The following is a 14510-nucleotide window of genomic DNA, read 5'->3' on the forward strand; positions in this document are numbered from 1 at the left end:
GTTCAGATCCGATGCAATACACTGATGTCACGTGTATTATATGAGACCCCGAGGGGCATTTTTGGGAGAAAAAATATATTTCGAACCGATCTGATTTTTCCTTCCAAATATTTCGAGGGTATTCTCGGTATGAATTTCAGGGCTATTTTCGGTTCGATATTTATCCCGTTCGCTAGGGTTTATTCCTCGCCGCCGCTACGGTTTTGATCCTCGCCGGCAGGATCTAGCCGCTCGTCGCGGCCCCTCCCTCCCTCGTCGCCGGCAGGATCTAGCCGCTCGTCGTGGCCCCTCCCTCCCTCGTCGCTGGCAGGATCTAGCCGCGCATCGCGGCCCCTCCCTTCCTCCACCCCAATTCCCTTGCGATCTCGAACCGCCTTTTCAACGAACACGAGAGGAGGCCCACTGCCCTCCCCGCGGCGGCCGCCGGTGAAGAGTCGGCGCCATCCCACCTCCCAGTCCTCCATGCGGGTGCCTATAGCCACAACGTTATAGGCAACCTCTTTCCCACACCCCAATTGGTTGTTTGCGTCCTCTACAAATCATTTCTCAGCCATGGCTGCAGCTTTGATCTGGCCATGCATCTCGTTCGATGGCAAGGTGGTTGGGTATGGATCATGTTCTGCGGGACTAGATGAAGCCGGCCGCCGGCCTCGACGACCAGCCCCATTCGTCCAGCCCTGACTGCTTGATCTACGAACGTTCAGTCGTTGCATTCAACATGTATTCTATCAATTTGGCTGATATGTGAGATTTGGAGATCAATAGAGATGATAAGCTATTAATTTTGGAATGTACTATAAACAATTCATAGCTTATGTTGCTCAATATTTATGATGCTCGCTTCTTCTTGTGCAATTGCTCGACTGGTAATAAACAGACTTGGCATGTGCTTTATATAAAAAATTAGATTCACATGGCATATCCACCTTTTCAACATTGTTGTTAAGTCTTATTATGATGTTTTAGCCTTGTTAAAGGGAGAGTAATGGTCCTCGCAAAAAGCAGAGAGAAAGGAATGAGCATTCGATTCTTCCATATGTTACATTTCATTCTTCCGTGTTTAGTTATGTCCAACATTTGTTACATGCACACACTTGACAAGGGTAGTACAAGTAGTAATTTTTCCTCTATTTTGCAGGGCTATGATAGAACATGCTATGTGATTCCTTGAGGCAGGATGGATGTACCATGGCCACACCACTGTGCTCCTGAAGGTGATCGCTTCAATTCAGCATTGCAGCACCTGCAGAGGCCCCCTATGGTACGTGCTTTTATTCTTGTTATCCTATGCTCTATTTTTTTAGCTTTGCATCCTGCCTACGAGACATATCTGGGATTGCGTGTTGAATCAGGCAGTATTTTTGACTTCTGTTGTGAGGCTATGCTCATGCTTTAATAAATTTTTCTCTCGTATGAAAATAGACATATCATAATCCATTATTCTTCTAGGGTTGCCCCAGGCACCATTACTGTCACATGGTAGTAAAAAGCAAATATAGATTTCTACGAGATCCCGTAGAGACCAAATTTATTTCAAGCAAAATATAGTAACCAATATTATTGAAGTTTTACAACTTGACTCATGTGCAATGGACTAAGAACACGGCTAGGAAACCTTCTTCGAGACTAAAACCCAACCACACCCTACTCTATCGCTTTATGGCCAAGTGTACACTCCACATGTAAGAATGAAGCACAATGTTGGACTAACTACTTGCATCCTCGTCGTCTTCAACCGCAGCTGCATCCGATTGCCTAGCATGGTACTGCCTGAACCTAGTCATGTATTTCATTTTGTTGTAGGGTGAATCGACAAGCACAACAGGTAGCTCTCTCCTGAATTTGTCGATGTAGGCCTGCATGCGAGGATATGTTAGTATCGTTCCATATGTTTCAGAAAATGACAGAATTTTAGGTGTTACTCTATGTACTTCATCATATTGCAACCTCAGTTTTACTCCCATAAATAATTCGATGTTTTTCAGCATGTACAGTGCACAAGAAGAACCGCAACATTTTATGTTGTTAGATCAGCATTTCAGATATTAACAATCTAAAACAAAAACAAAAGCTAATATTGTTGACTGATGTCTCATCGGGTTTTGGCACATTAGTATTCCGTACTGGCCATTGCGTCACGTTAATGTCTTCCCATGCATTGCTTTCTATCCCATTGACTCGCATCGCTGCTCTCAGATGTGCTTCCATCCCACGTACCTGCAAGCCCAATGGGATGAGAAGTTGCCTACGACTAATACTTACATACAATGTTAAATCCTTTCTTATAATTAAATATGTTGAAATTCTCACCACGTTATTTACTTTTTTGGATATCATACAGTGGAAAAGTGAATCAAGAATCTGAATCTCCTTCCTTCTGGGGTTTACGACCACAAGGAACCAGTGGGTGTATAAACTTTTCGTAGGTAGGAAAACCTGGAGTGCACAGATAATTAGATCAACGTGCATAGTAATAAAAAAATATGTTCTACGTCAGCTTAAAATACCATATCATGTTTCAGGTAGGTGGTTCTTGTGTTTTTCCAGGAATGCCTGCCAAAGCGTCCTCGTAGCACTCCTCTATCCTACCATCTCTTTTGAGCTTAGCGACGCCGGTCACCCTCTCAATGTAAACCAGTTGCCCGTCCCTTGTGTCAATTGGTTTATCATGACGCATGAGCTGGATCGCAGCATCAACCACCTACAACAATAACAAGTTAATTGTATTATACAAAAATGAAACTTCATAAACAAATTTGTGAAATACTATCTTACTTCGTCACCCAACCATACGCCATCTTCAAATTCATCTTTATGGGTGAGGCATTGCAAATGCTTTGATAGCACGACAATGTCATCAACTAAGACCATTTGTTTATCACGATTTGTAGTGTTGATCAGTGACGCCATGAAATCCTGTCGAACCACGTCTAGCTGGTCCCTCTGGGTTTCAGGAACTTCTGACCTCTTTTTTTAAGTTGTTAGAGCCGATTTTCCTCTTTTTACAGTTCGTGTCCTCGGAATCATTTGTACACTCTGATGGAGTCTTGCTTTTCCTTTTTTTCTTCTCAGTGTCGTACAAAGCATACTCGTCATTCTTAAATAATTGCAATGCCACCCTTTTCTTTTTGCCCCCTTGATTTGGTGGCGTCGATTCAACCACACTTACTTGTTGCTGCTTTTGAAAGGATTCATCATGGCTGTCATCATCTGCGAAAACACGGGGCTCTTCAGGATCTCGCGATCCCGTAGCCTTCACAGAGTGCTGCTTACTCCATTTGTTGAACGGATTTTGTCAGACGAAATAAACCACGTGTTAGCCTTTAGCAGATTCTTGCTCAATTATAGGTAAAATGTGCATCACCTGGAAATCTTCAAGGCTTGTGGTGGCTTTGGAATGCATTTGCTTATCAAAACTAGGGGCTCCCTGGATATCATCCACCTCTTTCAAAAGCTTATGAATACCACTGAGATCCTGTTTGACTTTTGCAGCAGCTCTTTCGAATGCTTCATCCTGTATGTGGAAGATCAAATGTTATTTCTGAAACGACAATGATTGTTTCATAATTAAGTTAACATGCGCACGTCAAAATCTCCATCAAGGTTCTTCATGGGGGGGCTCCATGTCATCATTTTTTTATTCCTTGCTTACAATCGTGCTTAGCAGCGACCTCTGTGACATCCTTTTGTTTCCCCTGGTCAGAAGTCTGCTCAGCATTCTCAACAGAGGCCTCCATTGGGTGTGAAGGTGCCCCGAGGTCAGATAGATGTATGTCGTCCACTCCTGGAAATATTCCATCGTGTTTTTTCTTTAAAAAATACATGTTAGTCTGGGGTGTTTTGATAGTAAACTAAATTAGAAAAAAACTTGTACACGTAAATTTCCAATTATATATACTAATCTCATAATTCTAGGCTTACCTTCAATTCTTTGATGAGGTCCTCCGTGAGCTTGCCATTTGTACGGTACGCCTAAGGCACTCATCCATTTTCTTTTCAAGGGTGCATATCCTATGGTTTTGTTCTGTACCGGATTCCCGCACGAGGGAGGCAACTTCTTGCAAACCAATCAATACACGTCTGACGAGTACCTTAATCTGAGACTTTGAAACAGTTAGAATCATATAACTTCATACTAGTTGGAATGTTACAATATATATTTGTGCCTTATGTAACTCATTTACCTGAGCGCCAGTCTTCGGTTTGGCCAGCGTACCATCTCGTGCTGGAATGAAAGTCCTCATCAGGTCCTCAACATACTGCAGTTTAGTGTCATTAGTATGATTTAGAAAATATATATGTTACATAATCCAGGCAATGTGCTGACATTTTACCTCTCCAACTACCAGATAATTATTCTGGATTATATTGTCAACCTTTTTTGCCTTCTCCTCGCTCCAGTTCTGGATCAGCGGCCTTAACCTTGATTCATACGAGATGCTAGAGTCCAATTGGTGCACTCTAAACTTCTCGTAGTACCATGTCTGCATGACAACAAAAGCATTTTACAAACATTCCTGTACATTATGTAATGTATGTTAGGTAACTGATAATTGTATTACTACGAATTACCTGCAGCAGTGGTAGATTCCCCTCTAGAATTGCCTCACCATTTACAAAATTCTTCACTCTATCCATAAGATAGTCAAGCGTTAGCTGTCCAAGATTTGTGCCCTTTATCGTCTCAACGTTTCTAACAATCCCGATATATTTGTTATCCACATACTCCTCTTTTGTTCGGCATACATATTTGCCTATGGTGTACAACACAAATGGCCTGACAAAATTTGGTGTGCTGTCGACTTTCATCTTGGCTAGCAATCCTTTGAAAGTTATTTTGGTGTCATTACGGTCTTTCAGTTTCTTCCACAACTCCATATTATCATCAAGATTTGAAGGGACGTGCTTCTTCCCATGGCAGGGCATGCCTGTTATATGCGATACATCTTCTAGTGTGATCCTACATGGTCTCCCATTGATGATAAAGGCATCCTGCTCTGCATCATATGAATTAGCGATGGCCAGACAAAGTACACGTCTAATTTTGATGCTAGGTGTCTTGAGAAGTCCACCTAGTCCTATCAACTGGATGTACATCCTTTGCTGCGTGTTTAATCCATTTATGAACTCCTCATATGGCGGCAAAGAAGCATCCTGGGTTCAATGGATGTGCAAGTGTGATTAGATTCAGCATGATATACAATTTAAACACTCATATAGACGAATACAGCTTATATATACCAACATAAAAATTATGCTCTATGCTACTGCATGAGGTACAAGCATGCCGAGTTCCATGTATGTGCAAATACTATCATGTGATTCAGCTTGGTTATGTTTGAACGGTCATCTAAGGTAATCTCCATTGCAAGGCACTTATTTGAAATAAAATAAAGATTGGAAAATAAAAAACTATCCAACCGTGGTCAACTCTAGGCGCTAATCATGGTCAGTAGTATGGAATTAAAACATGGGCCATCGATGCCTTCCATGACTCGTGCGGAAGGAAAAAAAGAAGGCAAGCGCCCGCTGCACTAATTGGCATCGACAAGACCAGACGCTAAGATTTAGCCTGGAATTAATCAATGAACTGCCAATCTGGTAGGAAACAAATCCTAGCGCCCTCCCCTAACGCCCCCAACTTAATTTGTTTAAAAACATGCTGAGTTACATGAATATGCAAACAACGAGTGGGGTCGTAGCAAGAGATCATGGGAGGAAGATCGTGGCACGAAAAATAGCAGCGGCTGAGATCGTGGGGAGTTACCAGAGGATTCATGTTTGGCTCCGTCATTCGGTCTTGCTGGATTCCTGGGTTTCTCCGTCCTTCTGTCTTGCTGGTTTGGGCGGCGCAGAAGGACGAACTATGATCTACGAGGTTTCAAAGGATCCCTATTTATAGGGATCGTAACAACCCGGGCATATATCTACGTATAGATTTCTTTGGTTGGAGGAAATCAAGGGAGGGGACCCACCTGGTTGAATATTAGGGGGGGGAGCGTGGAGAGTTTAACAAAGGTAAGTTATGGTTTAAAAAAACCAAGGTAAGTTGCGTAACAACACGTAGGTCTCCTGAGAATCACGATTATCAAAAAGATATCGTTCCCGTTTCTTTGAAAATCAGCCAAAAGAACTGGACCGCTTTTATTATTGCTTATAGGTAGTTCACTGGACCTCTTTTAGGATGAAAACTGGTTCTAAAGTCAACTAAGATTGAGTCTTCACACGTCAAGTATTTTACTCTCTTGTGAAGCTATTTTATTGCCCATCCGATCTTGCATGCTCATGCTCATACCTTTTTTCCTCGTATATGTGAGACCAATTTTTGTTAATAATACTGAATCATGTCTGGTGCTGCTCAAGATGGCACGACACCATGATTTTCACTTCAGTGAGATTTCGATGAAATAACTGAATTTCATTCATTTCAGCACTCACTGCAATATTTGCCTTTCACCAAAATATTTCAGCCAAAATATTTCAGCACTTGCTGAAATTTTTCTGAAACTTCTAACTAGCGATGTTAAAAAAATCTGAACCTTCTAACTAGCGATGCCAAAATATTTCAGCACTCGCTGAAATTTTTCTGAAACTTCTAACTAGCGATGTTAAAAGAATTCTGAAACTTCTAACTAGCGATGTTTAAAAAATTCTGAAACTTCTAACTAGCGATGTAATTGTTCTGAATCTTGTCCAGACTCCGACGACACTTAAATATAAATTTAAGAATTCAGTTAACCTTCCTAAGCTTCAAAAGTTCTGGTTGTAAAAAGCAAATATATGTTTCAGCGTCTCCCATGCAGACCAAATTTATTTCAAGAATAGTATTTTGGAACCAGTACTGTGAAATATTACAACTTGATTAATCCGCACTGGACTATGAACATGGCTAGGAAACCTTCTTCGGGACTAAAACCAAACCACACCCTACTCAACCGCTTCATAACCAAGTGTACACTCTAGATCTAAGAATCAACCACTGCTGGACTAACTGCTTGCATCTTCATGATCTTCAATCGCAGCTGCATCTGATAGGCTAGCAATGTACGTCTTCAGCCTTTTCATGGACTTCAATTTGTTGTAGGGCGAAGTAAGAAGGACAACAGGCAGCTCTCTTCTATAATTGTCAATGTATGCCTGCATGGGAGGATATGTTAGTATCGTTCCATATGTTTACAAAATTGACAGAATTTTAGGTGTTACTCTACGTACTTGGTCATAACGCAACATAAGATCTTCTCCCGTAAAGAATTCGATGTTCTTCAGCATGTAGAGTGCACAAGAAGAACTACAACAATTAATTCTATTAGCACCATTTCACGTATTAACAATGAAAAACATATTTAGAAGCTAATACTGTTGACTGACTTGTCATCTTGTCTTGGCACAGGAACATGCTTTACTGTCCATTGGGTCACGTTAATGTCTTGCCATGCATGGCTTTGTGGTCCATTGATTCGTAGCGATGCTCTCAGATGTGCTTCCACCCCACGTATCTGCCAAAGTCCATGGTATGAGAAGTTGCTCACGGTTCAAGGTTAGGTATGATGCTAAATGATGTGTTATATTGAAAGACGTTTAAAATCTCACCACGTGAACCACTTGTGTTACTACGTAACTGAAAAGTGAATCAAGAATCCAAATCTCCCTCCTTCTGGGGTTTACGACCACAAGGAACCAGTGGGTGTTTGCCATGTTCGTAGGTAGAAAAACCTGGACAGCAAAGATGATTACATCAACATGCATACTGATTACAAAAATAAATGTGTTTATGTCATGGTTAGATGGTACCAGATCATGTCTGAGGTAGTTGTCTCCTTTTTTGTTCCATGACTGCCCGCCAAAGCGGCCTCGTGGCAGTTCTCTACCTTACCATCTCTTTCGAGCATAGCGACGCCGGCCACCCTCTCGATGTAAACCAGTTGCCCGTCCCTTATGTCCTTAGGATGATCATGACGCATGATCTGAATCACAACATCAACCAACTAAAACAAAATTCAAGTTAATTGTACTGTGCAAAAGAAAATTGATAAAATAATTTGGCAAATATCTTACTTCGTCACCCAACCATTTGTCACCTAAAACTCCATCTGTCATGGTGAGGCATTGCAAATTCTTCTGTAGCAGAACAATGTCATCAATTACCACCAATTGTTTATCAAGATCTGAGGTGTTGACAATTTCGGCCACGTGATTCTGTCAAAACTTGTCAAGGTCGGTCTCCAGCCTCGAAGCACCTGTGTCTGTATCTTTAAAAATGCTTGCACAGTTTTTCCTCTTTGTATTCTTTGTGTCCTTGGAATCGTTGGTAGACTCCGATGGAGTCCTGTTTTTCTTTCTCTTCTTATCACTATCGTACAGAACATAATCTTCATTGCACAATAATGAAGATGCCAGTCTTTTTCGGATGCTCGTACGAGTTGGTAGCATGGAATCAACCACACTATCTTGTCGCTGCTTTGCTAAAGAATCATCATAGTTGTCCTCATCAACTGGGAAGACATGGGTCTCTTCCGCCTCCCTTATTGCCTTAGCCTTGGCAGACCGGTGTTTGCTTTTGGTACCTGCCTCTCCCCCCACCTCAATACTGACATCTTCATCATCTTGATCTCTTCTTTCTTCAGCCTTTCGCACATTCTCATTGTGCCTCAAATTCAGAGGATCCTGTGATTCAAAATAAAGCACTTGTTAGCTTGCAATCTGAGCGAAATAAAAAAACTAAACCAGTTAACTGTAAAATGTGCATCACCAGGAAAGCTTCAAGGCTTGTGGTGGCTTTGGAATGCTTTCGCGAATCGAAACTCGGAGCACCCTGCGAAGCATCCAGCTCTTTATAAAGCTGTGAAACATTCTTGAGACTCTCCTTGCAAGCTGCAGAAACAGCTCTGTCTTCTTCATCCTAAACGTGGAAGATCATATGTTAGCTACGAATCTGCATTAACTTAAAACAAAATCAGTTAGATGTGAAATGTGTATCACCATGAAAGCTTGAAGGCTTGTGGTGGTTTTTGAATGCTTTCGCGATTGCAAACTAGGAGCAGGCTACAAATCTTCAACTACGTTCTTCATGGGGGCATCCATGTTATCTTTTTGTATTCCCTTAGCAGAAATGCCTTTGGCAATGACCTCCGTGTCTTTTTTTTGTTTTTGCTGGTGAGTAGTATTCTCTTCTGGGACCTCCATTGGGTCCGCAGGTACTCCCAGGTCAGATAGCTGTATGTCCTCTACTCCTGGGCGATCAGCATCAAATATTGCATAGCGGTGGTTCATTAAAAAAATGTGTTAGTGTGGAGAGTAATGATAGTAAAAATATTTATAGAAACTCATAATGGTATACTTACATTGAATTCTATGATGAGGTCATCCGTGCGTCTGCCATTCGCAAGTGTACGCCTAAGGCACTCATCCATTTTTTTTCAAGGGTGCTCAGCCTATCAAATTGTTGTGCACTGGCTTCCCGCACAATGGAGGCAACTTCTTTCAAATCAGCCAATACACAGCCCATGAGTGCCTTATCCTGCAAATTACAAGCAGTTAGAAGCATATGACTTCGATTGTACTTGCAAAGTTACAATATATATTTGTGTCTGATGTTCATCATTTACCTGACCGTCAGTCTTTGGTTTGACCGGCGTCCCAACTGGTGGCGGATTGAAAGGCCGCAGCAGGTCATCGACATACTGTATGTTAGTGTCGTTAGTATCATTCAAAACATATGATAGATAATCCAGGCACACAGTACTAACACTTTACCTCTCCAACCCCTATATAATTTTTGTTGATTATGTTGTCAACCTTCTGTGCCTTCTCGTCACTCCAGTTTTGGATCAGCGGCCTTAACCTTGATGCATACGAGATGGTAGAGTCCAATTGGTGCACCCTCCACTTCTCGTAGTACCACGTCTGCATTACAACAAAAACAACTTAGAAAATTTTCCATAAAATTAAATGTATTGTATGTTAATAATGATTGTATTACTTGCAGCAATGGTAGGTTTCCCTTCAGATTTGCTCCACCATTTACAAATTTCCTGACGCTAGTCATAAGATGGTCAAGTGTAAGCTGTCCAAAATTGGTGCTCTTTATTGTCTCAACGTTTCTAACAATCCCAAGGTATCTGTTGTCCACATACTGCTGTGTTTTCGGGCATACATATTTGCCTATGGTGTACAAGACAAATGGTCTGACAAAATTAGGTGTGATGTTGCCTTTCATCTTGGCTAGCAATCCTTTCAAAGTTACTTTTGTGTCATTGGGGTCTTTTAGTTCCTTCCACAACTCCAAAGTATCGTTGTGATTTGAAGAGACGTGATTCTTCCCCATGCAGGGCAGGCCTGTTATATGCTCCACATCTTTTAGTGTGATGCTACATGGTCTCCCATTAATTATAAAGGCATCCTACTCTGCATCATATGAATAAGCGATGGCCTGGCACAGTAGACGTCTCATTCTCATGCCAGGAGTCTTGAGAAGTTCACCCAGTCCAATCAACTTGATGTACGTCAGTTGTTGTGCGTTTAATTCTTTTATGAACTTCTTGTATTGCAGCAATGAAGCAACCTGAGTTCCCTGAATGTACAAATAGTGTGATTAGATTCTGTATGGTATTCATTTAAACACACATAGAACCGACTAGATCTAATCTATGCCAATATCAAAATTGTGCTCTACAGTACTGCATGAAATTATAGAGCTTCTAGGCCATAGAATGAACAACAGGCATAGAAAAACAAGCTATCTCTGTCGGCAAATTGACTGATAATAGTATAGATTTTTAGTACAAAGAGCAGACTTTGTTCTATGTACACTACTAAAGTTTCAGGCGTCACGCTTACGAAAATAATTGCATACATGATCACAAGATCAATAGTTTATAGATAATCACCATACTAGGAATGTAACATGTGATCCTACTGTCCATCTTTCTCTTTAGTTTTCTCCTTTATTTCTCGTCAACCTAAAATTTAATATAGTACATACATTTGATGTTCTCAATGCCAAATAAGTGAGGCGTGCAACTTACGTACAAAACTACTTTGTATTCTGTCTACCGCGTATTTGATCAGGCATTTAGGAGTACTACGATTATTTTGTTGATTCGGTTGCTGGTTTTAAACAAAGTTGAATTACTAGTCCTTCCTTTCCATATCGTTGCACGTAGAACTTTCCAGCACGAAAATTAGCGCAAGTTTCATTACAGAGAGAGGCATTCATGACTAAAAACTAAGAGAGGAAGGTATCCACGATCTCCCTTAAGTTTTGCTAAAGCACATGTAGATGTGCTCTAAGTATTGCTTATCTAAGTCCTATGTCATTGATTTTATGCTAAGATTCGTGCAAGCCTTTCTAGACACACCAATCTCCCTTCGGTAAAATAGGGATAGCTCGTTTTGGCTGTAACTAAACGAGATCAAAAAGAAGTGCACCGTAAATAATGGGATTGCATGCAGACTTGGGAAGGAGGGTGTATACACAATACAAGGATCTCGATCGTTACCGGAGGATTCTCTCGATGGTGACCGTCTCCATTGCCGTTCGCTTTCATCTTTTGATTTGCCGGCTTCTCCGACGTGCCCTTCTCTTTCGTCAGCTTCTCTGACGTTCCCTTCTCTTTCATCTCAGGATTCGCCGACGCAGGCTTTGAAGATGACGGCTCCGTCGGCTTCACCGACCTGGGAGCTACTTTGGGCGGCATGGGGTGGTAATTCGGTGTAGTCATGGAAGGCTAGGTATGGGAGGCGTGGGGTGGGAGGCGTGGGGTGGAAGTATACGATCTATGTCGTGAAAAGCTTCATATTTATAGGGGATTCTCTAACAACCGATCACAAGGAAATATTGGGAATTTGGGATCTCACGAAGAGGTAGTTTTAGATCACGTAATGTTTATGTATAAGGGATTCTCTAACAACACACCACAAGGAAATATTGTGAATTTGGGATCTCACAAAGAGGTAGTTTTAGATCACATAAAGTTTTTTTAGCTATTTTTTTATTTGTAGAATTTTTTAGCAAGTTTAGATCAGTAATCTCAACCGTGAAGCGTTTGGGCTTCTTGTGCTTTCTTATACGGGACTATGGGTGAGCCCATTTTAAATGTGAACATGACAAAGGAAGCGAGGACTCCAACAGGCGGGACGAGCCCCGTCCCAATTATTTAGGACAGGCATGCGCGAGGGCGCTTCGTCCTCACTGCCACGATTCTCCAAAAACGGTTCCTCTGCCTCTGCGTGCTCTCGATTCCCTCTTCCTCTGCGTCGCCCACTCTCCCAACAATCTGGCTTCTGGAACGGTGAGTTCTCCTTCCTGTCAATTTTGTTAGTAGTTCTCCAGTATCAGCACATATGATGGCCTTCTTCTTGTCAATTTCTTGTTCTCCTGCTTCTTTATTTTGTGCGCACAGATTCATTTGCCTGCAACATGTAGTCCGTTGCCTTATGAGAATTTTGCACACAGATTCATCTGCATGCAACATCTAGTCCGTTGTCTTGTCAATTTCTTGTTTTTCTCCTGCTTCTTTAGTTTGTACACACAATTTCATCTGCATGGGCGATGAACAATTCATAGATACATGTTTATTCTTGATTGTTGATGCAGTTGTTTAGATAAATATTTCAAGAGCATAAATTTTGATTGTTAATTCGCATATACTCCCTCCGCAAGGAAATATAACAACTTTTGGTTCACTACTTTAGTGATTTATTTACAGAGGGAATACTTGTTTAGTTTAAATTGTTCATGCACTTGTTTACATAAACTTTCAATAGCGCCAGAATTCCTATACTATCTGCCGTCATATTCATCTCGGCTTATTGTTATCATGTTATTGTCATGCTTCATGTCTTATACTGGTTTCATCAATTATAGTCCTTCGGCATGGCGTTTGAGAATGATTATGATGCTAGGGCAGATGGAAATACCGAAATTTGTGTGAAGTACACGAACAAGGCTAGCTGTGTTGAGTACTGTATTGGCAGATTCAAATACTGGCTGCGGAACGACGACCAGAAGATAGTTGCAATGGATGTGGAGTACACCTGGCCTCGTGGTCCGACACAGATGGCGGCCGTGGTCCAGTTATGCGTTGGCATCTACGTCCTCGTGTACCACATAAGCGTTGCTGATGAGCACTGCGGCCTACTTGCCACCTTCCTGCTCGACGAGGAGTACACCTTTGTTGGGGTGGACATCAACAATGACAAGAAAAAACTCAAGCATGTTGGTTTGGTGGTACAAAACTTTGTGGATATCCAGAATATGTGGAGAGTGCCTGATCCAGTGACGATTAAGCCAAAGTATGGCTTGGCTGACTACGCTGGTTCCATCATCCACCACAGCTACAACAAGATGAAGGACGCTCTCACAGAAGATGACCACCATATATGGGCAGAAGTGCCCTTGCCCTTGAAGAACATCTATTATGCTTCCATGGACGCGTATGCCACCTACGACGTATACAGGCGGTTGGTGAACTTCCAGAAGGGGTTCGAGAGTCAGCGCCAGCATCTCGCCAAACCATCTAGGCGGTCAAAGAAGTCCGGAAGGAAGAATGAATCAACCTAAAATGTTTCTTCTATTTATCTAGCTGATAGTCTGTAAACTTTATTATACTGCTAGTAAGTCGTAAGTTCAAATTTCCTGCAAGTTGAATCATCCTTTATTCTAGCTGTCTTGCCTAATTTGATCCACGTTCACGAGATATTATACTTAAGACATTTATTTTGTTTCGGTTTCGCTAGCTATGATACAGAATGCGATAGCCATTTTTACCAAAAGATTATTTCAGATTTATAATGAATACACAGAATGCAATAGCCATTTTTACCAAAAGATTGTTTCAGATTTACAATGAATACTGTTCTCAACTGGGTTTGAATAGAGAAGTTGTATTTTTTAATTGCATAGAGAAAGTTCATTTTTTTAATCAAAAGAAGGGTCGCCCCCTCTGATTTTCCATTAACAGAAACCACATGGTCTTTCAAGCCCCTGATACAAACTACAGCTAGAAACTAAAGTAATCAACTAGCAGCACAAATCATACATGGTAGCAAGCCCAGCCAGACTTAACATGAAGGTCCAAAAAATAAAACTAAGGCAGAGATGCGCAGGCGACACCGCAGTACCCTGTGACTCCACACTTGCGATGAACTGTACAATTCACCTGCTACATGCTCTAGCGTGCGCATATAGACCATCATCACCTCTTTGCTCCCAACATCAGCACCTCTTTGTTTACCACCTTCATCTCCAATATAGACCATCCCATGATCCACAAGCAAATTAGCTAAACAAGAATCATAAGATCACTACCATTTATTTTGTAATCTCACATTATTCCTGCATTGCCAAAGAGTCAAGAACACAACTGATGCCCTTCCCGCATCTCCTACGCAAACACTCATAGGTAGTTCTACCATCTTAACTCCATGATTTAAAATATTAATAAAACCCCCTTAACGATTCCATTTGCATTACCATCGTTCATGATTATAGCCAGCGAAACAGAAGCCAA

At 41.4% G+C, this 14510-nt stretch overlaps 1 protein-coding gene across 1 annotated transcript; it reads left to right on the top strand.

Annotated features, from left to right (window-relative positions):
* The first annotated feature begins 12874 nt into the window (after nt 1-12874).
* LOC147959337 (uncharacterized) lies at nt 12875-13561 on the top strand. The gene has a single exon (XM_087532608.1). It carries the CDS (start codon nt 12875-12877, stop codon nt 13559-13561), a length of 687 nt encoding a protein of 228 aa, XP_087388734.1.
* The last annotated feature ends 949 nt before the right edge of the window (nt 13562-14510 follow it).

This window comes from Triticum urartu, chromosome 7A (genome assembly GCF_056163025.1).
Source record: "Triticum urartu cultivar PI428250 chromosome 7A, HENAU_Tu73, whole genome shotgun sequence".
Lineage (NCBI taxonomy): Eukaryota > Viridiplantae > Streptophyta > Magnoliopsida > Poales > Poaceae > Triticum > Triticum urartu.

What these genes read in the sequence shown, in the direction of transcription:
- LOC147959337 (XM_087532608.1), top strand. Translation starts at nt 12,875, where the DNA reads ATGGCGTTTGAGAATGATTATGATGCTAGGGCAGATGGAAATACCGAA.